The following is a 25,301-nucleotide window of genomic DNA, read 5'->3' on the forward strand; positions in this document are numbered from 1 at the left end:
TTCTGAGTAAGCCAGTAGCACATTTATTCCTTCTTATCTCCCTCATCCCTCTCACCCCTCTGTCAAGTACCAACCTTGGATCAGGGGAAAGGCTGGCATAAGCAGTTTAGACGTATCCTTGGACTAGGAGACACAGCCCATACCAATCAGCCTCAGCAGGGAGCAGATGCCCAGGAGAGCTTGACTGCTAGGACTTAAGTGTTATTGGATTGTAGGGGGATGGGGGGAGGGGGGAGTACTGGGGAGAGATTACCTGGCGCAGCAGTGGCACACAGGGTGGCACCTCAAACTCTCCATGGGCACCATCATTGCCCTAGATACCAACTATCTGTTATCTGAAGAACAACATTGCATTCCCTCAGAGAGGAACTCAGGAAACCCCAATCGAACACCCCAGTCACTGAAGTTCAACATCAATTTGCTCTTGTCTATGCAAAACAAATTTACTCCAATTGTTTACTCCTGTGAGAGCAGACTACTTTTGAAAGCTTTCCAGCCGTGAAACTGGTCCCAACTTATTGTTTGAATGAACTAAAGATTGGATATCGACTCGTTTTGTTTTTGGTTTGCTTCTTGGTCAACAGGATATAGTAGTGCCTATTATATTGTATTCTCTCTTCTCCTGTGGTAAGTAGATGAAAAAAAATGCCTTAGTCATGGACAAAAGATTTATTTTTAGATCACATTCTAATAAGATAAGATTGGGGACAACGTTCTTTTTACAATCTACAGCCTAAAAACACGTGAGAAGGGAAAAAAGGTCAGAGGTTAACTTTCCAATTTCCCATTTACTAGAGTAGACTATTAGTAACAGCTCATACGTCACAGCTGACATGACCCTGGCAAGACCTTTTGGAGTTGGCGATGTGTGATGCGTTTTGACAGATCTTCTGTTAGTGGTCTAATGAGCCTGTGTATTAGCATTCATGACTCTCAGGACCCCAGTGTCATCTCTCTCGCCTCATTGTATTTGCACTGTCAGATCCGATTATTATTATTATGTCCAGGGTTGGAGTTACACACTGGAGGGTCTCAATAGTCTCAAGTGGCTTCTTCTCCTCATCCTGTTGCATTGTGCTTCACTGGCGTTGATATTTGAATGTGTGTAGGGATGCTTGAGGGTGCTAAGCCAATGGGAAAGATGTTGCGCTTATGCAGGTGACAGCTGAGATTCAAATAAACAACAAATGTGTGTGTGTGTGTGTGTGTGTGTGTGTGTGTGTGTGTGTGTGTGTGTGTGTGTGTGTGTGTGCTCCTATCTTATCACTATCAGAAGCTTCCAGTGCATCCATAGCCATGACGATGACCTCGGTCTGGGAGGATAAGAGGCTGATGTAGTCACTGAGTCTAGATTTGTTATTCAAATCATGTACATGTTTTAAATGACACCTATCTCTTACCAACTTTGAGTGCACTATAAATCCCAGATGGTGCTTGAACCAATGAGAAGATTACTGTAGCAATTCTGCTGGCATATACCCAGGCTTAAGTTGTGAATTTCAACTTGCTCTTCTTGACTTCTTGACTTCTTGACTGCCAGAGCTTTCCAGTGTAAATTCATACGGTACGAATTAAGCATTGTGTAAGATGTCCAGATGGGTTTGTTTATCTGTTTATTGTTTGCTAGTTTGTTTACAGCATCACAGTCAATTAGTTTATAATAACCCTGTGTTCTTGTAGTCCCCCGCCCACTCTCTTCATTTTTCCCCAGAGAGCTTTCTACAGGGGCTGCCGCAGTACGAACTAGTTCACCCGTCCAGAGTGAATGCCAAAGGTCACTTCCTGTCCAACTTCCTGTCCCACCGCGTCAACCGGGTACAGCGGCGGGAGACCTCGGGCGACCCAGGAAGCTCGACACGCGTCTTCTACCAGTTGCAGCATGGAGGCCACAATCTGCACTTCAACCTCACACTCAACCCACATCTACTGGCTCCTGGCTTCCTGACAGAGAGGAGGTACGGTGGCTTGAAAGGGGTCCAAATAAGCCGCCATGGATCATCTCTGTGCCACTTCATCGGGGAGGTGTGGGACCAGGTGGCTGTGAAGGGGAGAGCAGCGATAAGTACCTGTGATGGGCTGGTGAGTCTATCAACTAGATGTGCTTTGAGCAATGAAGGTAGGAACAGCCAAATTGATCATGCAAAACCTCAACATTTCTCAAATGTTTTTAGACCTCCAAAGTGGTATACTTTGATTCATCCACGTCAAACAAAACTATTTTGCTTCAATCCCCTAACTAATGGGACCGTATTTAATGTCTGAAAATATCTGACAAACAGTGAACTACAATATCACTTTAAATTCTGTAAGTTGTTTCTCCCCTGTGGCAACAAAACAAAGTAAAAACATAATAGGCCGGGAACAAAACAATCATAAAAGTGCCATATCTACTTCATCTAATCCATTTTCCTCAAAAACTGTCAGGGTAACATTTCTTTTTCTTTGCCATTTGGACCTGTTTTTTTCTGGCCTGAATCAAACATAACAAGCAGGAAAAATCCAAGCAGTTAGAAGACATTACAGAGGTCGAAGTGAGAACGCATTTAGCTTTGATGTGTTTTTCTTCCTCTCGGGAACAAGGTAGTTCATACCATACTGTCTTCAACATCAAATGGTCTTCCCCTGTTTCAATATTAAATTGCATGTGTAAACAGATGAATGGTTAAGGTTTTTAGCTGTGCACTCTCAAGTATATGAGGGGCTAGCATCATACATGACAAGCCCATTATGTGGTTGCCAAGAGGACTATGTTTACGAACGTCACAAGTATCTGAGGACCTTTCATCTTCAAACAGACTGGACGTCATCAGTGACGTAAGTGTGTGTGTGTGCTTGTGTGTGCATGATGCGTGCGTGTGTGGGGGGTGCACGTATGTTTAAGTTAAGTTAAGTCCATGCGTGTCAAAACCCGAAACCCATCATTCTGCTTCCATTGTCATCATCATCATCATCCAGCTCATTGTCAACAACACCAGTGATTTAGCGTCTGTCCAGATGAGAGCCTGGCTTTGTCTCCTTGTGCTTCCTGGCTTCTATTATCTCCCAGAGCCTTTGATTAGCTCCCCACTTACTGCAGGTCCAGGGGTGAAGAGGGATGTTATTGCATTTACACACTGTCTACTTGCCATCTTTTGATACAGTGAATAATTTATCCACCAACGTCATTCACATTTACATCAACAAGATAACAATCATCTCCAGTACATTCTGTTTTACTGCTTCATCCCTTAATTGGTTAAACCCAAACCATCCAACTGAAAGCCCTGAAAGATTCACAGCAGCAATGGCAACTGATTATACCCATGACTATGCCACATTGATTGACCCTGTTAATGACTAATAATAATGATTAAGTGAATAATGTCTAAGTTTGACTAACGCATTGACTAAATAGTTGGTAGAGTTGATTGTGTGTGCTGGATATTTTAAAAGTTATTTTTAACTGTTATATGACGCCTTCACTAACAGAGTTTAGGTCATTGAAATACTCATTCAAGATGCTCACACAATTACCTCTCTCCCAAGCCTTATAGAAGGTTTACAGGTGCTCCATAACACCTTAAAGTGGTCATTTGTTTAAAGTGGGGCTGGGTTCTCCTCAGGCCAGTGGTGTTCACTTCTGGTTACTGACTGGAAATTAATGTATGGATTGCAGCTTAAAGTAAACTGGCTGCACTATAGACCAGATTCAATGAGTGTTTGTAATAGTTTGGACCTGTATGTTTTGGGACTTCCCCTATGGAAGAAGAGCTGTTGATGAGAGTAGCAGGAGATGGATATGTTTGCTACAGCCCAGCGTTAACAACATCGATTTAACAAGAAATGAGGTGTGAATGCTAGGGCCTTAGGGTGATACACAAGGATACACAGATGCAAATGGTGTTGGTCCATTGAGTGCTCACTTAGTAGCATTTTGAATTAGACTTAACAAACCAACCCTCCAAGCACCTTATTAGTGCAAAGTCTCAGGTTGCTGGACCATCCATGCAGAACCAAACTTAATATACCCGACCCCATATCTCTTAATAGAGCACCCTGGTTTGAGATTTAGGATTCATGAGAAACTTGCAGTTGTCTGCTCACATTCATTATTCTGCAAGTACTGCTGGGTAGAAATGAAAGCAGAATCTATTACAGAAAGTTTCACTGTAGTGCACAATCATTCTTTCTTTCTCTAATTTAAACTGAACTAAAGCCCTTGTCTGGTCTTTGTCTGGTCTAAGGTAGAAATAAGACAAGCAATTATCATTTAGAGCAGGGACCAAAATGAACAGTTCAAACGTTTCTATTTGGGCTATCCACACTGTATTGCCTGGTCTTTTAAGGTCTGCCCTTTTGGAGGAATCCACATTGGATACAGAACTGGCACTGCCTGCTACTATAGGCTGCAGGTGTAAACCATTGTGATCCGCTTCTGTGGTTCAGATCAAAGGGCTCAGTCCACACACTCAGGACTTTAAAGAGAGTTAGAAATAGTCCATAGAAAATGGGTCTGGATTTCTACACAAGAAAATTGGGAAATATGTCATAGCAAAGTGCAGCCTGATGGGACTGAGTACACCTACCATACAGTCAATTAAAGGAAAAGTCTAGCGGCACACTCTTGCAACAATGCAGACTTAAAACACACCAAACCAAAAAAAGTTTTCTTCACCTTCTCTGTACTGTTCCTGTATATCGAAACATGAAAAATGAATGGGTTCAGAGCTGATGGAAAGCTTTTGCACATGTCTTATAAAACGACACTACGACACCACCACACCCCCCGCATTCCAATGTGTTACAGAATTCATTCCTTCATTATTCACCCGCTGAGGTCCTTCCATCTCTCTTTTTGTGTTATTTGCCCCAGAATCTCATACTGCATGATCACATAAATCCCACTGTTACAAAATGCTGCATACACAATCAAAACCTTAATTCTTTATTCATTTTGATTCCCTTCGGATCCCACTGTGACACTTCAGACACTCTCAGATCAGGTTGTACTGCCCGGGGGAATAGAAGGGACTGGTGTACTAGAAATGTTGTGCTTCTCAAAAATTTATAGCAGTTGGACATACAGTAGTGATTATGATGAGAAATTGTACCAGCTCCAGGCCATGCCGAGTGATTTGACACAACCCCACACACTCCATTCCAGCTATCTTAGTTACGGTTGACTGAGAAAGAAGCCAAGCGGCCAAAGATTTGGGGCGGAAGAGCTATAAATCTAAATCATCCGCATTCCGATTTAGCAATTTCAGTTATGACTCAATTTCACTTGTATGTCCTTGTTTAGCTGCCACAGGGTAGGGGAAATAATCACACAGCAAATTGTATTGCAACAACATAACTCGTGTTTATGTACAACTGTTTCCCAATGGCATTTGATATGTAGCTGAATGCATTTGTTTCTCACATGAAGGAGTATATCAACCCCTAGAATGTGCTCAATGCATTTTCATGAGAGGGTTTTGAACCCTCTCATTCCCAATAGAATGTGCATCAACTCTCTCCCCCTTTAGGGTTTACATACTGTATATTTCTCTGTAATGAAAACTGAATTGAAACTTCTCCCACCCCATAGAATAATGTTTACGGTGCATGTATTTTTTTTCATAGCAACACAATATTGACCCTCCTCACTCCCTGTAGACAGGGCTGTTCAAGCTGTCTGATGAGGAGTTCTTTATCCGGCCGTTGGAGCAGTCCAGTGATGAGACAGCAGCACCTCAAGCCCACGTCATCTACAAGCGCCATGCCTCCTCTACCCAGAGCCAGGTTGTACAGTCCATGTCTGGGGACCATACCACCAACGGTACCTGCGGGGTCAAAGGTGAAACCTCCTATGGTGTAACCTTACACCACACACTCAGACACAGACACAAAGGCTGGAGAGAGAGCTTGAACTGGTCGCTCAGCTCTGTCACAGCTCTTTGTGCTGGAATGAGCTACAGTATCACAATGACCCATCTCTTTAGATGACACCTGGTCTCCTCCTTATAGCACTTCCCAACATACCCCACTTGTGTTAAACCTGACCTTTACACACACACACACACACACACACACACACACACACACACACACACACACACACACACACACACACACACACACACACACACACACACACACACACACACAAAGTGATGTTCCCTTTCTCTAGCATTGTGGCTGCTGGTGGCAGGATAGTGATATATAGTGGTTTCACTTACTTAAGACGGTTGTACTAATCCTAAGTCACTCTGGATAAGTCACTCTATTTTCTCCCATCCTTGAGGTATCGTGATCACCAATCTAACACAGTTGGATAGATCAAAACAAGGATCCCTTCTTACACCGAGCCCAGTCATGTCAGGTCAACGCCAAGCACTCTCAAGCAAATCACGCTCCGGAGCTGGTGGGAGAAAGGATAAGAGCAGTTTGGCTTGTAGAACAGCCACATAGAAATATGAGTAGGCTTAATTGAGCCTGAAATGAAATGAAATTTCAGAGAGGGGTTGTTATGCAACAGATATGTAAATATGTCATTAGAATTCACAGCAGCCCTGGCCAGACTTCTCTCTCTCTCTCTCCCTGTCTGTCTCTCGCTCTCTCACTTGGTATCATGCACAAGGAACAGGTCAATAGGATTGCCTCAAATATCCAGTGCATGGCCTGGGATGATAGGAGAGCCCGGGAGGCATGGCTGGCTTATAAGGCACTTTAGCAGAAGAAAAACATGTTTTTTCAACCTTCTCAAGTGGGATTAGCTAGCACCTGCCTCTAGGAACGAGATAAGCTGGCAGAACGCTCCAACTGAATGCTCTCAAGTCATTAAGAAAGACCAAAGATGTTGCAGTCTGCTCTCCTGTCATCACTATAATGTGATCTATTTGCTTACTGTGTCCCTGATGATTGTATGCACACAATGCTTTTGTGACATTATGTATGAAGTTGTGTCCTGTGCAGGTAGTGTGTTTGTACTATTGTCTCATGACTTACATTTCTACTGTATGCAATGGAGCCTACATAGATGATGCATAGATGATCTATGAAGATGTGTTTTTGTTTTTTTTATCAAGTGAAATAGTGTATACACGCATAGCAATTGCATTTCAATGAGATATGTACATTGTTTAAAAAGACAACATTTACAGCGACGCTGAACAGTAACGTTTGGTAGTACGGTTGCTGTCACACAGCAACCACCAGAAGCTCATGGGAATGTTCTGATTCCATCCTCAGATCCAGACCTTGTTTTAGAACGCGTGGAGCGTCAACGGGAGCGCTGGGAACGCCGCCAGCGGAAGAGGAGGAGGATTCACCAGCGTTCTGTCAGCAGGGAGAAGTGGGTGGAGACGCTGGTGGTCGCCGATTCCAAAATGGTGGAGTATCACGGGACCAAGGGCGTAGAGAGCTACGTGCTGGCCGTCATGAACATCGTGAGTAAACGCGTGGATAAAACACAGAGATCAATGAACGAACCATTGAGTGAATGACATTTGTGAGTGAATGAATGATGTTCACCGAGCATAATCTGTCTCAGTGGCATTCATGGCTAGGTCCTGGTTGAGGATGTGTGCTGGCCTATGTTCCAGCTCGGGGCTAATACATGTGATTTAACTCAATATAGTAACTGATTACTACAACAAGTGACTGGCGATCTTCCACTGTGGACTAAAGACCTATCTCTGTAGACTACACCTGGGCTCCTCGTCCAAAGACCTCTCCCCTCCTAGAACTTCCCAATATACCCCACTTGTGTTGAACCTGAACTTTTTCTTCCCTTTCCCTAGCACTCTGGTTGCTTCTGGCACTTGTTCTTCTAGAATGTCTTACTTGGGATGATTGTGATGTATAGTTGTTTTACTTCAGGCAAATGTATCCTTATTGTGAGTCGCTCGAAGTGTGTGCTAAATGACTACAATTTAAAAATGTTTTTTTTTATTTTTTAAGTGAGGGGTTAGTTGAATCCAGTGTGTTAGGACTGGGTTGGAACAAAAGTAGCAGTAATACTGCCCTACAGGTTGTTTTTGTGATTTGTGTTCCGTTAAATTAATGTAATGTGATTTTGGTACTCACTTGCATGGCTATATACTGTATAGTATGAATTAATTCTGCTGGCACTGTATTTTATGCAACATCCCTATCCCTCAACAATACAATTCAAAACATCCCATCTTTGCTCAACAAGGTTAAAAGTGATTCATTGTTTTCCACCCCTCCATCTTTGTTAGCATGGTGACATAATGTTTAGATTTTATTACTGTTTTCTCTTGTACTGTATCCTTCCATCCTCTCCTTATCTATTTTTCCAAATGACTTCAACTTCCTGTCCACTATGCTATTACCACTTCCTGGACCCTTCCCAAAATACAGTAAGCTTGGCCTGGCTTCAGCTGCAGAAGGGCTTGCAGACACAGGAATATCAGGAAAGGGAATTCAATGACAGAGACCCCCACGCTTTGGCGGATTTCATGGACAATAATACAGAGAGGAAACTTCCATTATCCTCCACATCCTCTTAAGATTCTATTTCCAGCCCCCTACACCTTGGCTTTAAACTTGAAAGCCTCAAGTGAAGGGAAATTGTGTCATATGGTTCGTGATATCAAAACAAACAGAAATCCTCATCTTCCTTGTGATCGACCGCTCCATTGTCTGAGCAGGTTGATGCCAACATTGACTGTCGAACTCACACTCAGAAGATGAGGTTTTTTCGTCAGGGCTCACTTCCTCCTGTCTGTCTTCTAAACAATTAATTGAATCAGTAATTAATTGGTTATTGTCTAAAGCCCTATTTGGATTGGACTAGTATTACAGGGGGACATTGGTTGAATAGTTGAATAGTTATTTCCCTGGGACATTGAGAGGATGATTACCATTTGATTTGTTTTGAAATTGTTTTTGAAAAGACAGGAGCCCTCCATAAGTATTGGAAAGAGGAAGCATTTTGTCTTCTTTTGACTCCAAGGGCAAATGCAAAGCATAGAATCAACACTAGACATTGACAGCTCCCTTATGCTTGCATGAATGATGTGACAAAACACACCTGACAAGCCAGTTTTCCAATACTTTCGATGCCCTGAAATCAAAAGAGTGGCACTCTGTATAAAAGGGTGGTACTGTAATTTCTAAATGGTGAAATCAACCTGAAAAAAGAAAACATTCAGACATAGACATGTCTGACCTCCTGAACTGTGAGGTGAACAGTGAGGTGATGATCAGGCGAATCAACTAAAAGGAAAACATTTATCAACATTTCAGTGTAGAGTAGTATAGTACTTTACTGATCCCATATCACGTTTCGCCTGACAGCCCTAGTAAGTAGTATTTTGTAATATGAGCGATAACAGAGAGAAGCCAATGGAGTAAGGCTAGAATTGGAGTGATATGATCAAATTTAGTTCTACTTAGGTCACTTGCTGCTGCAGTCTGCATAAGGTGGAGGTATTTGAGGAAAGTAGTAACAGCCAGACAGTAGGACATTGCAGTAATCGGTAATAACCAGGATGTAATGAATGCACGTATACATTTTTTGGCATCATCAAATGGTAACAGGCTCATATTTTTCCACAGATAGAAAAATGCTACCCTGGAGATGTTCTTGATTTGAGCACCAAAGGAGAGATCAGGGTCAAGTGTAACACCTAAATCTTGAGGAGTTGACTTGGTATCAAACTTTACGACTGAGGTAGATCGAGCAGTTCTTTTGGGGCCTAAGTCTGCATTCAAATGAGAATTAAATGAAAAATCGCGTTCAGCTGTCCACACATGGTCCGTAACCCTAACCCTTATAAGTGCCTTGTAAGTGGTCCCCATACTAAAGTGTCATTTTACCATTTTTGTCTGAGTTTAACAGTAGGAATTTTGCAGTAATCAAGACTTTGATATCAGACACAAGCCTCTAAGCGAACAATATATATGCTGTTTCACCAGATTTTGTGGTATTTGAAAGTATTTGAAAGTATTTGATGTACGTATCTGGCACAGTGTCAAATACTAATACGTTATCCTATTTCCCTCAGGCAGCGCCATACTACAGTACAACACGACATCAGATGATTTACTGTAGGGTAATGAGACACTCTAAATGCACTACTGAGCACCATTATCCACCAGGCAACCTCCTAGAGAGGAGAGGCGGGCGCTTAGCCAAAATTACCTCTCATTTCTATTTAGCACGGCACCTTACTAGCATTCACCACCCAGTCACTCGGCCTCCGAGCTGATCTTTAGAGTGACAGACTGCGAAGCACAAAGGTGACTTTTGTAGTGAGGCGTGCTCAAAGAGGTTTTGGAAGAGGAGGTTTTGGATGATGCTTCTCCGGCGGTTGTTTGTTGTTTAAGTTCTAAAGGAGCGTTGCCTCACCTGAAAGAGGCAAAAACACGATGCGTATAACTTTCCCCAATGAACCCCAGGGGGTTTGCTTGAAATAGTTGGTCCGGAATCTGTTAAGTTAAAAAGGAGCGCTTCAGTAATTCACTCAGAACAGCTTGTTGAGGATATTGTCTCATTAAAAAGATAGAGAGAGGAATAGAAAGGGAGGTATGGGTAGAGGGAGAGAGTTTGTGTGTGTGCGTGTGTGTGTCTGTGCGTGCGTGCGTACGTGCGTGCGTGCGTGCGTGCATGTGTAAGGCGATGGAGTGTAGCCTCACCTGAAAGAGGCAAAAACACATTTCATATTACTTTTTAATCCCTGGGGTTTTATTGATATAGTTGCTACAGTATCTGAGTGTTTGAGACTCCTTCAACTCAACTTTGAATGTTGGGTAACAGATGAAAAAGTTTTCATTAAATGTCAATAAATGTAAATAAACAATCATCAAATGTAATTGTAGGCGGATGTGTAATTTATCAGAATAATGATTTTGTATTTCTATTGTATTTCTTATTTTTTGTTGATTTCTCTGACAAACTACTGTGTGACTAATCATCACTGTCTGTTTTGCTCACTGTTTTACCGATTTGGTGACTCTGTTAAAAGGAGACATTCCTAAATAGATCCTTTTGTTTGAAAGGTATCATTGTATACCTTTTATACATATACCAGGTCTCTTTAGTCAAGTTGGGTCTTTCCTTCTGTAAATCCACTTTATTATAATTGGATTATAATATTGTTATATTAATAAAGCTTGATAACTAAAGCTCTGTAAATGAATATATGAAACATATGAAATGTATCATAAGAGGGTGCTTCAAGTCAAGTGTTACCTTGGTTGCCACAGAGAACTCACAAACTCTGCCAATCTGGAAATGTCTGCTGTTGGTACTGCCTTTTGTTCATATGCTCATCTGTCATGCTGCTAATAAATGATAGACTGTATATGGAAATACAGCAAGGTAGTAAAAGTGTGTCCCCTCTGTCCCAGGTGTCGGGGTTGTTTCGGGATGCCAGCATTGGAAATGCCATCAACATCGTCGTGGTTCGTCTGATACTGCTAGAGAAGGATGAGGTAAGGGCAGGAGCTGCAGTACACACACACACACACACACAAACACACACACACACACACAAATTCTAATTCTAAAAGTTTAACTACCAGAGAATACGCTGACATTACAATGAAAAAGTATTCCGTTGGTTTTTAGCCATTATTGATTTATCACAAATCCAAACAAGTCTGAGTAAACAACATGCCTTCAAGGCTAGCTCATCCCCTATATGCTGTCGTATGAAACACGTTTAAGGACTTATTATGAGTGGACAATGCTATAATGGCGTTCTCTGATTGATTTCAATTGGAATTGGACTGCATCAGCCGAAATGTTCACATTCCTGGAAGAGGCCCTCTTTGTAGTACCGTATGCCAGGCGTTGCTATGGCGTTGCTGTGTTTGTGAGAGGAGCGCGAGCTGCAAGTGAGGCTGCAGCTGTTTGAGGGCGGGGATAGCTAGTGCGTCAGAAGATCAGAACCAGTGTGAACTTCCAAATGGTATGCTCATGCCCTGTGCAGAGCCATGAATGCAAATGTTAATATCTAGGGATGTGTATGTGAGAACAATTTGTTGTCTCTGCGAAACATATTTTTTTTTTACATTTAAAGGGACACCTCACAGATTTTTCCCTCAAAATAGTTTTTTCACCTTGCGAATGTATGTGCATGTGACAACAGCTTTCAAATCCGTAGATCAAAAGCTAGGTATCGCTAGTTTAAGGATTTTACCTTGAGTGATGTATTTGGGGGTAATCACATGGGTTTTGAAAACTACAAGGAGCTTTAGGGAGGAGTGAGGTTACCATTTCCGAATTAGCTACTGCCTGGTTTGTTTACGTCCATAAGCACCACACCAGCGCATACATCTATTGCTTGTGTTTACAAACATGCATTTTAGCAAAGACATGCCTCTGTTGCTGGCTGGAAGGCACAAAGCACTATGGACGTTGTAGGAGTTCATCATTCGGGTATATTACTTCCTGGTCCGATAACATACTATTTTCTCTTATTTGCTCAAATTGTTATATTTCCTGGCTATTTAGACAATCAGTGACATTTCCCTTTAAGGTTCATTTGAGTAAAAACTTTATTTATTCCTTTAAAAATGTTACTTTACAATGGGCTGGGAGACCTTCTTCATTGGCCAAACCACACTTCCAGCTGTTGGCCTATAGGGGTGGAAAAACAACATGGTAAAACAACAAAACAGTTGATGGCAATGCACTGTGGGTATTTGGGTACAATGTATTCCCATTCATATATTATATTATATTATACAGTGGGGGAAATAATTATTTGATCCCCTGCTGATTTTGTTAGTTTGCCCGATTACAAAGAAATGAGCGGTCTATAATTTTTATGGTACTTTTATTTTAACAAATAGAGACAGAATATCAACAAAGAAGTCCAGAAAAAACACATTATATAAAGTTATAAATTCATTTGCATTTGATCGAAGGAAATAAGTATTTGATCCTCAAGCAAAACATGACTTAGTACTTGGTGGAGAAACCCTTGCTGGCAAGCACAGAAGTCAGACGTTTCTTATAGTTGGTCACCAGGTTTGCACACATCTCAGGAGGGATTTTGGTCCACTCCTCTTTACAGATCCTCTCCAAATCCTGAAGGTTTCAAGGCTTTTGCTTGGCAAGTCGAAGCTTCAGCTCCCTCCACAAATTTTCGATAGGATTAAGGTCTGGAGACTAGCTAGGCCACTCCATGACCTTAGTGTGCTTCTTCTTGAGCCACTCCTTTGTTGCCTTGGCTGTATGTTTTGGGTCATTGTCATGCTGGAAGACCCATCCACGACCCACCCTCAGTGCTCTGGCTGAGGGAAGGAGGTTCTCGTCCAAGATCTTATGGTACATGGCCCCGTCCATTGGCCCCTCAATGCAGTGAAGTCGTCCTGTACCCTTAGCAGAGAAACAACCCCAAAGCATAATGTTTCCACCTCCGTGTTTGACGGTGGGGATGGTGTTCTTGGGATTGTAGCATTCAGCATTTCTCTCCCTCCAAACACGAAGAGTCGAATTTATGCTAAAGAGTTTAATTTTGGTCTCATCTGACCACATCACCTTCTCCCAAGCCTTCTCTGAATCATTTAGGTGTTCATTGGCAAACTTCAGATGGGCCTGTACATGTGCCTTCTTGAGCAGGGGGACCTTGCGGGCACTGCAGGATTTCAATCCGTTACGGTGTAGTGTGTTACCAATGGTTTTCTTGGTGACTGTGGTCCCAGCTGCCTTGAGATCATTACCAAGCTCCTCCCGTGTAGTTCTGGGCTGATCCCTCACCCTTCTCATGATCATCCTTACCCCACGAGGCAAGATCTTGCATGGAGCTCCAGGCCGAGGGCGATTGATGGTTATTTTGTATTTCTTCCATTTTCTAATAATTGCACCAACAGTTGTCTCCTTCTCACCAAGCTTCTTGCTGATGGTCTTGTAGCCCATTCCAGCCTTGTGCAGGTCTACAACTCTTACCCTGATGTCCTTTGAATGTTCTTTGGTCTTTCCCATGGTGGTGGAGAGGTTGGAATGGAAGAGATTGATTCTATTGACAGGTGTCTTTTATACCCATAACAAGCAGAGATTAGGAGTACTTTTCCTAAAGTGACAGGACTAATCTGTGTGCCTCATGGGCATATAACCGGTCTGTATGAGCCAGAATTCTTGCTGGTTTGTAGGGGATCAAATACTTATTTCCTTCGATCAAATGCAAATGAATTTATAACTTTATATAATGTGTTTTTTCTGGACTTCTTTGTTGATATTCTGTCTCTATTTGTTAAACTAAAAGTACCATAAAAATTATAGACCGCTCATTTCTTTGTAATCGGGCAAACTAACAAAATCAGCAGGGGATCAAATAATTATTTCCCCCACTGTATATAATATAATATATTCTTAGCAGGCAGAGTAGCGTACACTATCTGAAGTCTTACAGATATTTATGGTATTTGTGGACATGGTAAAACAACAAAACAGTTGAGATGAAACTGCATATGTGAAAACAAGATACTGTAGCTTTGTCATTGGAAGATGAAAAGCTGTCACAACCCTAATTGGTAGCAGCATCTTCTCTGTGGCTAAAGGGGTGTGTGTGTGTGTGTGTGTGTGTGTGTGTGTGTGTGTGTGTGTGTGTGTGTGTGTGTGTGTGTGTGTGTGTGTGTGTGTCAATTTGCCCTTTCCTTTGTCCTTGTCTAAAACATACTGTACAACCACACATGCCAGTAGATGAAATAAACATTAATTCTTGGTTCAAAGTCAGTGTGATGTACAGTATGTGCATTGAACAAGAACATTTAATTTATTCTTAACTAATTCTTCTAGACAATTAAATAGAAACATAAATAAATGTGCAATGACCCGAACACAGTAGATATTTTTACGGCATTTCTGTCATCACATTTATCAGTGATAACCACATAGGCTCTATGGGCATGTGCATGTCCACACGTGTGTATTCATGTGTGTGTGTGTGTGTGGACACTTACTTATGTCCCAACTCGTGGGATACGGTGAAGGCCAGTGGCAGGCCTGTGTCCTCGCTGATGCTGCAGCTACGGTGGGGTTGACACATCCCTGCAACGTGAGACAAACCCAAGGTCTCACATGGCTTATTGATGGCCGCGCAGATGTCTTTCCTGTGATAGGAGAGGAGAGGAGCAGGGAGGGAGGGAAGAAGGAAGAGGAGGGAAAGGAGGAGTAGAGATAATGAGGGATGCAGGGAGAGGAGAGAAGGTAGGAGGGAAAGAAAGACGGGTTGGGGAGATAGGTAAGGGATAGGAGGGACAGAAGGAAGGAGGGATTTAAGAGGAGAAGATAAGAGAAGAAGGGGGGAGAGGAGGGAGACAAAGGAGGGAGGGGAAGTGGGGGGACAATGAGGGAGTGATGAGGGAGGGGAGAGAAGGAAGGAGAGGTGATGAGATGGTGAACAGGGTTGGACAGAGGACAAGTCACCACGAGGCCTTGTCACAGTGTGGCCTTTGAAAGCTCAACGTTTTTCTCCAATCGGTCTGAACTCTCATTCTCTCTACAGTGTTCCTTCTCACTGACCCTCTCTATTCTATATCACCAACCTTATCTGCTTCTAAAGCTCTGTGTGTGTGTGTGTGTGTGTGTGTGTGTGTGTGTGTGTGTGTGTGTGTGTGTGAGAGTGTAGGTGTGTGTGTGTGTGTGTGTGTGTGTGTGTGTGTGTGTGAGAGTGTAGGTGTGTGTGTGTGTGTGTGTGTGTGTGTGTGAGAGTGTAGGTGTGTGAGTGTGTGTGTGTGTGTGTGTGTGTGTGTGTGTGTGTGTGTGTGTGTGTGTGTGTGTGTGTGAGAGTGTAGGTGTGTGAGTGTGTGGGGGTAATTAACAGGTAAGTAACGAGAGGTAAAGAGAGAGTCAATACAGTACAGGGTCATGCCAACTTTATTTGAAAGTGCGTTACTGCAGAGCCTCAACACACTTTACAGAGAAAAGGCAAAATTAGCAACAGTGTTAGCAATAGCATTAAAACACCAAATGAATGAATGAATGAATGAAGCCTTTATTGCCCCAATGGGGAATTCGTTTTGCACAAGGAGCTTAAAACATCAAGAGATATCATCAGACATATAACACAAAACATAAGCATCGTAAAAAGCATCATAAAAACATCATAAAACATCATAAAAGGCATAATTTGGGAGATCATGTAATTAAAGCTTGTTGATAAGCTGTATGCTGCGTGGGACAAAGGATGAAGGTAGCAGTACATATTCAGACCATAGAGGGTACAGTGGATCTCTTATGATCTTATGAGTTAAATTCGTAGTGTACTGGTCTGCTCAGGTACTTGTACTCCTGTATGCTTTCAAAGGTTGTGTCATTCATAATTACCGGGGACAGAGAGGAGTTTTTTTAGTTTTTTTTAAATCAATGATTATTTCTTCAGTTTTCAATGAGTTCAATGAGTTATTTGAGCACCAGTTATAGAAGTGATTAATCTCTGCTCTATAACCGGTCTCATTGTCGGTTAAAAGGCCTATCAGAGCCACATCCTCTGCAAATGTTACCATTGTACAATTATCCCGATGACTAACACAGTCAATGGTATACAATGTGAACAGCAAAGGTGAAAGGACACAACCTTGTGGTACCCCAGTCCGAGTGCTGATGAGAGATGACTGTCCTCCGTGGACATGGACTAACTGTTGCCTCTCAATATGGAAGTTATATATCCATCTTATGAGGGTATGATTTACTCCCATGCTACCCAGCTTCACTGTCAATAGATCTACCTGGACAGTATTAAAGGCAGATGAGAAATCAGCAAACAGTATGCGCACATAAGATGATGGGGTTTCCAAGTGTTTGTAAACTTGGTTCTTGTTACTGTTGCATCCTCCACACCCCTCTTTGCTCTATATGCAAATTGTAGAGCGTCCATCTGACCATTGGTTTCAGACTTTAAGTGAGAAAACAATTTGCTCAAGATATTTCATAATTACTGAAGTTAAAGCTACCGGTCTAAAATCATTTAATACAGAGGGACTTGTCTTTTTAGGTAGAGGGATTATTTTAGACATTTTCCATGACCTCGGAATTATTTGTGAATCCAGTGATGCTTGAAAGAGTTTAGTGAATACAGGGGTCAACTGCTCACAACACTTCTGTAGCGTATTCCCATCCATTCCATCAGGACCGATGGATTTCCTAGTATTTATCTGGGAGAGGGTGCGCCTTACTTCCTCCGATGTTACACGTATTGGTGTGACACCCTCTCTCCAGTCCTCCTTGGGCTCGAATTGGGATGGTCTGTCAGTCTCATAATGTGAAAAAAAATACAATTTAAGTCATTGGCAAACTTTACTGTCTGTGCAGAGTTGGTCCACTGTGAGTTCAGGCCAACCATTGTCTTTATTCCGCGCCATGCCTCCCATGCGTCATTGGCCTGGAGTAGCTGCTCCACTTTAGCTTTGTAGTCCCTCTTTACATTTACATTCATGGCATTTAGCAGGCGCCAAATCCAAAGCGACTTACAAGAAATACGTTTGTTTAAGTAAGTGAATCATCGATCCATCAGTCATCATAAGATAAAGTAATCAATGCTCAAACCAGGGGCCATAGGCAGTCACAATGCTAGGTGAAGGAAATGTTCTTTTTAAAAAAAATTATTAATTTATTTTTAAGGGGAGAGAAACTTGTACAGGGGGGTAGTGGGGGTGAAGAGGTCTTTAGGTCTTAGCTTGGTTTATTTGCATCTGTACTTCTCTCTGAATTAGTGTTCCTGTGCATCTGTCATTCATTTTAAATGCCCGTTCTTTTCCAATTAGAAGCTTTTTTATGTCAGCAGTAACCCGGGGTTTAGTATTTGCATATGTTTTTGTTTGTTTGGTGGGGATCACATTATCTACAAAGAAGTTAATATAGGATGTGATCACTTCTGTATATTCGCCTATATCTGGGCATTCAAACACCTCCCAGTCCGTACATTCAAAGCAGCCTTGTAAGGTCGATACACTGTTTTCATCCCATACTTTCACTGATCTTGCTTTGGGTTTTTCAGTTTTTAATTTTTGTCTGTAGGATGGTAGTAAAAACACAGTGTCATGGTCGGATGCACCTATCGGTGGTTTTCTGGTTGCAATTATTTTTTATCCTCTAGTATAACATTTGACATATTGCTGAGAGTGTGGCAGGGCCGATGCTAATGAGCAACCATTAAAATCACCCAATATTATTTTTGGTGCATCTGAGGAGATAGCTTCCAGATCCTGGACGTCTTGGTAAATAGTCTCTATGGCCACCTTATAGTTTGCATCTAGGGGGATATAAACCTGGATCACAAAAATCTGTTCAAATTCCCGTGGCAAATATGTGGGCCTCAATGAAACCGAAAGGAATTCTATCTTAGGTGTACTTGTGGTGTGTCTCACCATATCGTTTTTGCACCATTTGCTGTTTATGTACAAACACACGCCCCCTCCAATCATCTTACCCGTTGCTTGTTGATCTCTATCCTGGCGTATCGGTGTCTCAAACCCCGGTAATGCAATTGTGTCGTTGTCGATTGAGGGGTTCAACCATGTCTCGGAAAAACATAAAAGGCAACTGTCTCTATACTCGTACAAATATTGTACGGAAGCATGAAGTTCATCAATGTTATTTCTCAAAGATCTCACATTGGATAAGATTATTGTTAGGAGAGGAGGTTTTGTTCCTCTCGCCCGAATGCGCGCTTCCTGGTGCGTGTGGGCAACCCGGGCTGCTCTGTTGTCCGAAGGCATTCCTCCGGGAAGTCAGGTGTCAGTCTCCAAAGCCGACCAGGTGCTGGTTGAGCCAGCTGGAGTAACTCCTACCTCCCGTAGGTAATGTGTGACCCGCCACTTGGGAAAAGTTGAATAATCCATAAAATCAACAAGATTCAAGATTCAAGATGGTTTTATTGTCATATGCACAACAATTACAGAGCAATCGCTGGCAATGAAATTCTTAAGTCTTGGGCTCCTCCAATAAGCAATAAGAAGTGTAAATAATAAAAATAAAAGAAACAACAACAATAACAATAATTACCTAAATACAAAACTAAATAAATGTAAATGTAAATGTAAAATGTAAAAAGTGAAATGTAAACAGACGTGTAGTCTAAAGCGAAAATCCCAGTTTACAGATGATGGCAGACATTGTAAATCACCACGTTGACGCCTCGTTTAAAAATACATTCAAAATAAACCTAAAAAACAAGACATTAACTACCAAACAAACAGACAGAGCTCTCATGTGCGTGTCAGCCACAGGGTAGTGCCTGTAATAATGATAATCATAGAAAGACGTACACACATTTAGACACAATAAAGACATACATACATTTAGACATACACAATAAAGGCGTACACACATTTAGACTTGCACAATAAAGACATACACACATTTAGACTTGCACAATAAAGACGTACACACATTTAGACTTGCACAATAAAGACATACACACATTTAGACATACATAATAAAGACGTACACACATTTAGACATACAGACAGTCATGGGAAGGGGGATTGAAGCAAGACAGGATACAACTTCAGTAGACAGGGAATATGGGATGGTAGGCAGTGAGGGTGCAAACAACACACAGCATGGGGGACAACAACAACAAAAACACAGGAAGCAAAGCAGTGGGTGGGGTGCTGTTTCTTCTTTACTTGAGAAGACACACACACACACACACACACACACACACACACTCAGTAAGGAGTGGTATGTATTTGGCTAGAGGGGGCAGGGAGAGTCAAGCTGATAACAAAGAAGCTCTTTTGTGTGTGTGTGTGTGTGTGTGTGTGTGTGTGTGTGTGTGTGTGTGTGTGTGTGTGTGTGTGTGTGTGTGTGTGTGTGTGTGTGTGTGTGCATTAATTCCCCTAACCTTTTCTCCTTCTACTTTACACTCCCTCCTCAAGTTGCTCCTCTTTCCTTTCAGGTCAGCCTCCTAGTGTATGAGGCTACAATAGGAACCAGTGTAGGTCTCCACCCACAGAGACAGTTCAATCTTGTATGTCTAGCCCTTTATCCACAAGTCGAAATGTTATGTGAAAGCTGAGGTGAATTTCCTCGAAGTTAGTTGGAAGCCTTTGCCCTGATCGTGGTCAGTGGCAATTCATGTGGTGTGAGAAATCACATGGAGAAGATGTGCCTGTATCAGCATTTTCCTACCACTTTATATGTCTGTTCAGTGTCTATACATTCACAAAGAACCATGTCCTGGTTCACATTTTCTGTTGATCAGCAAAGCTGCTGTAAAGGGTCAACAATGAGTATTTGAAGTATTATTACAGTTAAAAAATTAAATGTAGAGGTCTTTCTGGGGTTTCCTGGTCTGTCCTAGACTGGACAGAAGTATTTCATGTGTTTCGAACCTAAACCCTTAAAGCAGCTGCACATGAAATCTGGCTCCCCTGTGGCCAGGAGTCAAACTTGCAATTACAATGACCTGTGTGTTTACAAGTTGCCATCGGTACTAGCTAGCTTCCATAGCAAAATCGAGACCAGACCATTTAGATAAGATCCTGACATTTCAAGTGAACAGGTAATAATAAAAATGTGCTTTTGACACTACGGACAGTTTTGATTTCCCTACTTTCTGTAACAAGCTATGATTTGACAACAGACTGTACCAGCCAGGAGGAATCAACACCCTTCACCATTGCCAGTCAGAACATTGGAAGGGGAGCTATTACTTTTAAACACTATCGTTCCACAATTTCTCGATTTCTCGCTGATTTCTCGATGCCATTATAGGCTGTATTACAGTGAAAATTTGTAGCTCCAAAAGTTCTCACAGTGTAGGCAGTTTTGTCCTTTCTAGCATGGCCATCTAGTTATAGCCATGTTAACTGTTTTTTTTATGATGTCCGTTGCTATGTCTAACTTTAATCTTGTTTCCAGAGACTTCCGCTCAATATGCTCGGAAGGACTGGTGGACCTACGCATCAAATTTGGCCTTTGTTGATCTCATACAAAGATAGGAGAACAACTCCGAACGCATAGCTATTGGCTTTACCTCGCACCAGTCTCCCACAGCACCCCCCCCCCCCAGTGCTTGCACACCACATGTTTCTGATTCAGAGCCGCGCCTCGCAGTCTTGTTATTCACCAAAATCAAAAAATGACATACTTTTTTACTCAGTAAGTTTACTCCCATGAAAGCCAGGTTTGAGTCGTTGTTATCCAAGGCCTATGTGCGCTATGAGAAATAGTCTGGGGACAAGGTTATCTCTAACTTTGACATGTTGTTGCCAGGAGGATCTGAAGATCAGCCATCATGCTGACAACAGCCTGAACAGCTTCTGTAAGTGGCAGAAACGTCTCAACGTGAAGGGAGACGAACACGCTGTCCACCACGATGTGGCTGTGCTGCTTACCAGGTACACACACACACCCATGTATGCACGCGCAGACACACAAACACACACACACACACACACACACACACACACACACACACGCACGCACACACACACGCACACACACACCATGAGAATTCAGTGTCCTCTTTGCCATTTGATTTCATTCATTGAATTTCTCCTCACCATTCAGTCGTAGTGAACAGTAGCCTGTTCAATCATAATTGAATGAATGGGAGTCATTGAATGTAAGTGAATGTATTGTACGGGATGCTACGGGATGTTTGCGACTACTGTACGTCTGTATTTTTTAAACCTCGCGGCTCGTGAGCACTCATTTTAGAACCAGTGACTGAAAATATAAAAATATCCTTTGCATCTAACTGAATGTATGTGTTTGCCTCACTCTCTCTCTCTCTTTAATGAAGCCGCGTTCCATTCAAAGCCCCTCGTTAATTACGACTGCTCATTTGTTTGACGAACTAAGACAATTCAAGGGACTCATCAGAAGTCTAATTTAGGCTAACGAGGGTAGTTTCAGGAATGTAGTGAGAGATTAAGTGAGAGGTGAGATGTTTTTGACCTTGCAAGAAGCCCATTGGCTGGTTGTAGACTGTTTACCCTCTCTAAAAGCTGTTTCATTTCTCGCTTGTGAAAATAGTTTCATCATTACTGGGTTAAAGTGTTACACAGGCATGGGTGGTAAGGGATTGGAAAATAGACTTCAAAGCAGAGGAGGAGAGAGGGAGAGGGATTGGGAGAGTAGATAGATAGAGAAAGAGAGGGATTTGAAAAGGGAGAAATAAAGAGAAAGAAAATGTGAGATGAATAAAGAACAGGTGAGGAGAGAGTAGAGGTAGAAGATAAAAAATAGTACTCAAGGACATGAGAGCTTTAGAAGCAGATACGGTTGGTGATGTAGAATAGAGAGGGTCAGTGAGAAGGAACACTGTAGAGAGAATGAGAGTTAGTCAGACCGATTGGAGAAAAACGTTGAGCTTTCAAAGGCCACACTGTGACAAGGCCTGGTGGTGACTTGTCCTCTGTCCAACCCTGTTCACCATCTCATCACCTCTCCTTCCTTCTCTCCCCTCCCTCATCACTCCCTCATTGTCCCCCCACTTCCCCTCCCTCCTTGTCTCCCTCCTCTCCCCCCCTACATCTCAAATGCCACTTTATACCAGTCGACATCTGGATAAAAATGTCTGTTTACATTTCACTTTTTACATTTTACATTTACATTTATTTAGTTTTGTATTTAGGTAATTATTGTTATTGTTGTTGTTTCTTTTATTTTTATTATTTACACTTCTTATTGCACTGTTGGAGGAGCCCAAGACTTAAGAATTTCATTGCCAGCGACTGCTCTGTAATTGTTGTGCATATGACAATAAAACCATCTTGAATCTTGAATCTTGAATCTTGAATCTTATCTTCTCCTCTTAAATCCCTCCTTCCTTCTGTCCCTCCTATCCCTTACCTATCTCCCCAACCCGTCTTTCTTTCCCTCCTACCTTCTCTCCTCTCCCTGCATCCCTCATTATCTCTACTCCTCCTTTCCCTCCTCTTCCTTCTTCCCTCCCTCCCTGCTCCTCTCCTCTCCTATCTCAGGAAAGACATCTGCGCGGCCATCAATAAGCCATGTGAGACCTTGGGTTTGTCTCACGTTGCAGGGATGTGTCAACCCCACCGTAGCTGCAGCATCAGCGAGGACACAGGCCTGCCACTGGCCTTCACCGTATCCCACGAGTTGGGACATAAGTAAGTGTCCACTCCCCGTCACTACTACACACCTATACACATACTCACTGAGACACACACACAGTCACAGAGACACACACACACACACACACACACACACACACACACACACACACACACACACACACACACACACACACACATGAATACACACGTGTGGACATGCACATGCCCATAGAGCCTATGTGGTTATCACTGATAAATGTGATGACAGAAATGCCGTAAAGATATCTACTGTGTTCGGGTCATTGCACATTTATTTATGTTTCTATTTAATTGTCTAGAAGAATTAGTTAAGAATAAATTAAATGTTCTTGTTCAATGCACATACTGTACATCACACTGACTTTGAACCAAGAATTAATGTTTATTTCATCTACTGGCATGTGTGGTTGTACAGTATGTTTTAGACAAGGACAAAGGAAAGGACAAATTGACACACACACACACACACACACACACACACACACACACACACACACACACCCCTTTAGCCACAGAGAAGATGCTGCTACCAATTAGGGTTGTGACAGCTTTTCATCTTCTTTTGTTGACAGCCATTTTTCCAGTGACAAAGCTACAGTATCTTGTTTTCACATATGCAGTTTCATCTCAAATGTTTTGTTGTTTTACCATGTCCACAAATACCATAAATATCTGTAAGACTTCAGATAGTGTACGCTACTCTGCCTGCTAAGAATATATTATATTATATAGAATATAATAGAATATATGAATGGGAATACATTGTACCCAAATACCCACAGTGCATTGCCTCCCTATGGCTCATTCTTTTGATTATGTAATAATGAGAGGCAGGTGTTACATTGTACACAACCCTGAAATACCATTGATAAGAATACATTGTCCTCTGTGTACCATACCCTCATTAAGATTACACTCCACCCAAACACAATACGAATACAAGGCTCCCCATGTATACCTGCCACATATATCCTCATGAGGCAGGTGTTACATTTATTTGAACCCCCCCAAGAAAAACAAAACATTTTTAGTCACAATAGTACAAATGCAGGGTTATTTATAAAGAAAACCATTGTCATTTGAACCTGGGACTGTGGGGGGTACATGCGTGTGTTTGTCTTTAATCCTCACGGTGGCTGGCTGTTTGAGATAGCGTGCGTGGGGGTGTCAAGAGAGGGAGACAGCAAGGGTGGGAAACACGAGAAAAGATAGAGGAGGCTGTCACCACGGCCCTGACGCAGAACAGGAAGAGGAGAGAGAAAAATAATTGAATACTGAATTAGTCGAGACGGATGAACTTCACTTGAACCAAAGAGGATGCAACCAAGAGGTGGGGTAGTAAGCATGTTGTGATAATGCTGCGAACAGCTAATATCAGAGTGCATTGTGGTATACAAAGAGACAAGGTTCTCCATAAGCCAGTGAATCAAAGCAAATGATCTTCCTTTCACTAGTGGTGGGCTCAATGCTCTATGGAAAATGCTAAGAGTGCTCCTTACTATGTACTCTCTTTGCTTGAACACAATTGGCACTTACTTTATCCTATTTAGACTTGTCTGGAATCGTCTGTATTACAAGTATCTAAGAATGTCACAGGAGGGAGCGAAAATACAGTAGGCCTGTATCTACCGCACACAGCTGTTTCATCCATGAAATTAATCCATGCCTCACACCTCCAGTTCTGTCAACACCCTTACAGAATATATGGAGGCAAAGTCTTGGATATTCGCATTGGTGAATAAAAGGAATGTTGAAAAGAGAGCTGTGATTGTGCCATTTTGGCATTGCCTTGGAAATTATCTGTGAAATGAGATCATCCTGTCGTCTGCTGTCGTTGGTTAGACTTTAGGCTGACTCATCTCATTTGACAGACCATTTTGATCAAACGTCATATCTGCAACTTCTGCTCTTGTTGGATATTGTGAAAGTGAAATCAACTGAACTAACGTTTTGTCGCTTCACGTCACCACATGTAATATAGCGAGCTACAAATGCCTCAAATTAGCTCAAGTCAGCTAACTAGCAGCTGTCAGCCAGCCAACACTGAAGATCCATTTGTAAAGAATCAATGTATAGAATAGTCTAGAATTGTATTACTATTTATACAAGGGAATTCACATTGAGATGAAGAGTGAGCCTGAAATGCGATATGCAAGACCTAAACACATAGTAACTAAATCAGGGTCGAAGATAATTAAATTTAAACTAGCACTGACCCCTTACATTAGCTGGAAACAGGCCCTTCACAAACCAAACAGACTTTGTTCAATATGATTAGAAAACCGTCTGGC

General features: G+C 42.1%; 1 protein-coding gene across 1 annotated transcript in view; it reads left to right on the forward strand.

The window, feature by feature from the left end:
* Nucleotides 1-25,301, forward strand: part of adamts7 (a disintegrin-like and metallopeptidase (reprolysin type) with thrombospondin type 1 motif, 7) — a gene marked incomplete at its 5' end in the record, with an annotated part of 85,287 nt that overhangs the window by 811 nt on the left and 59,175 nt on the right. Inside the window, 6 exons of the mRNA XM_083680584.1 lie at nucleotides 1,712-2,079; nucleotides 5,638-5,818; nucleotides 7,213-7,409; nucleotides 11,341-11,424; nucleotides 21,161-21,285; nucleotides 22,876-23,025. Coding sequence (XP_083536710.1) covers nucleotides 1,712-2,079; nucleotides 5,638-5,818; nucleotides 7,213-7,409; nucleotides 11,341-11,424; nucleotides 21,161-21,285; nucleotides 22,876-23,025 — 1,105 coding nt within the window. The remainder of the gene's footprint in view (nucleotides 1-1,711; nucleotides 2,080-5,637; nucleotides 5,819-7,212; nucleotides 7,410-11,340; nucleotides 11,425-21,160; nucleotides 21,286-22,875; nucleotides 23,026-25,301) is intronic.

Source organism: Argentina silus (assembly GCF_951799395.1).
Source record: "Argentina silus genome assembly, chromosome: 11".
Taxonomy (NCBI): domain Eukaryota; kingdom Metazoa; phylum Chordata; class Actinopteri; order Argentiniformes; family Argentinidae; genus Argentina; species Argentina silus.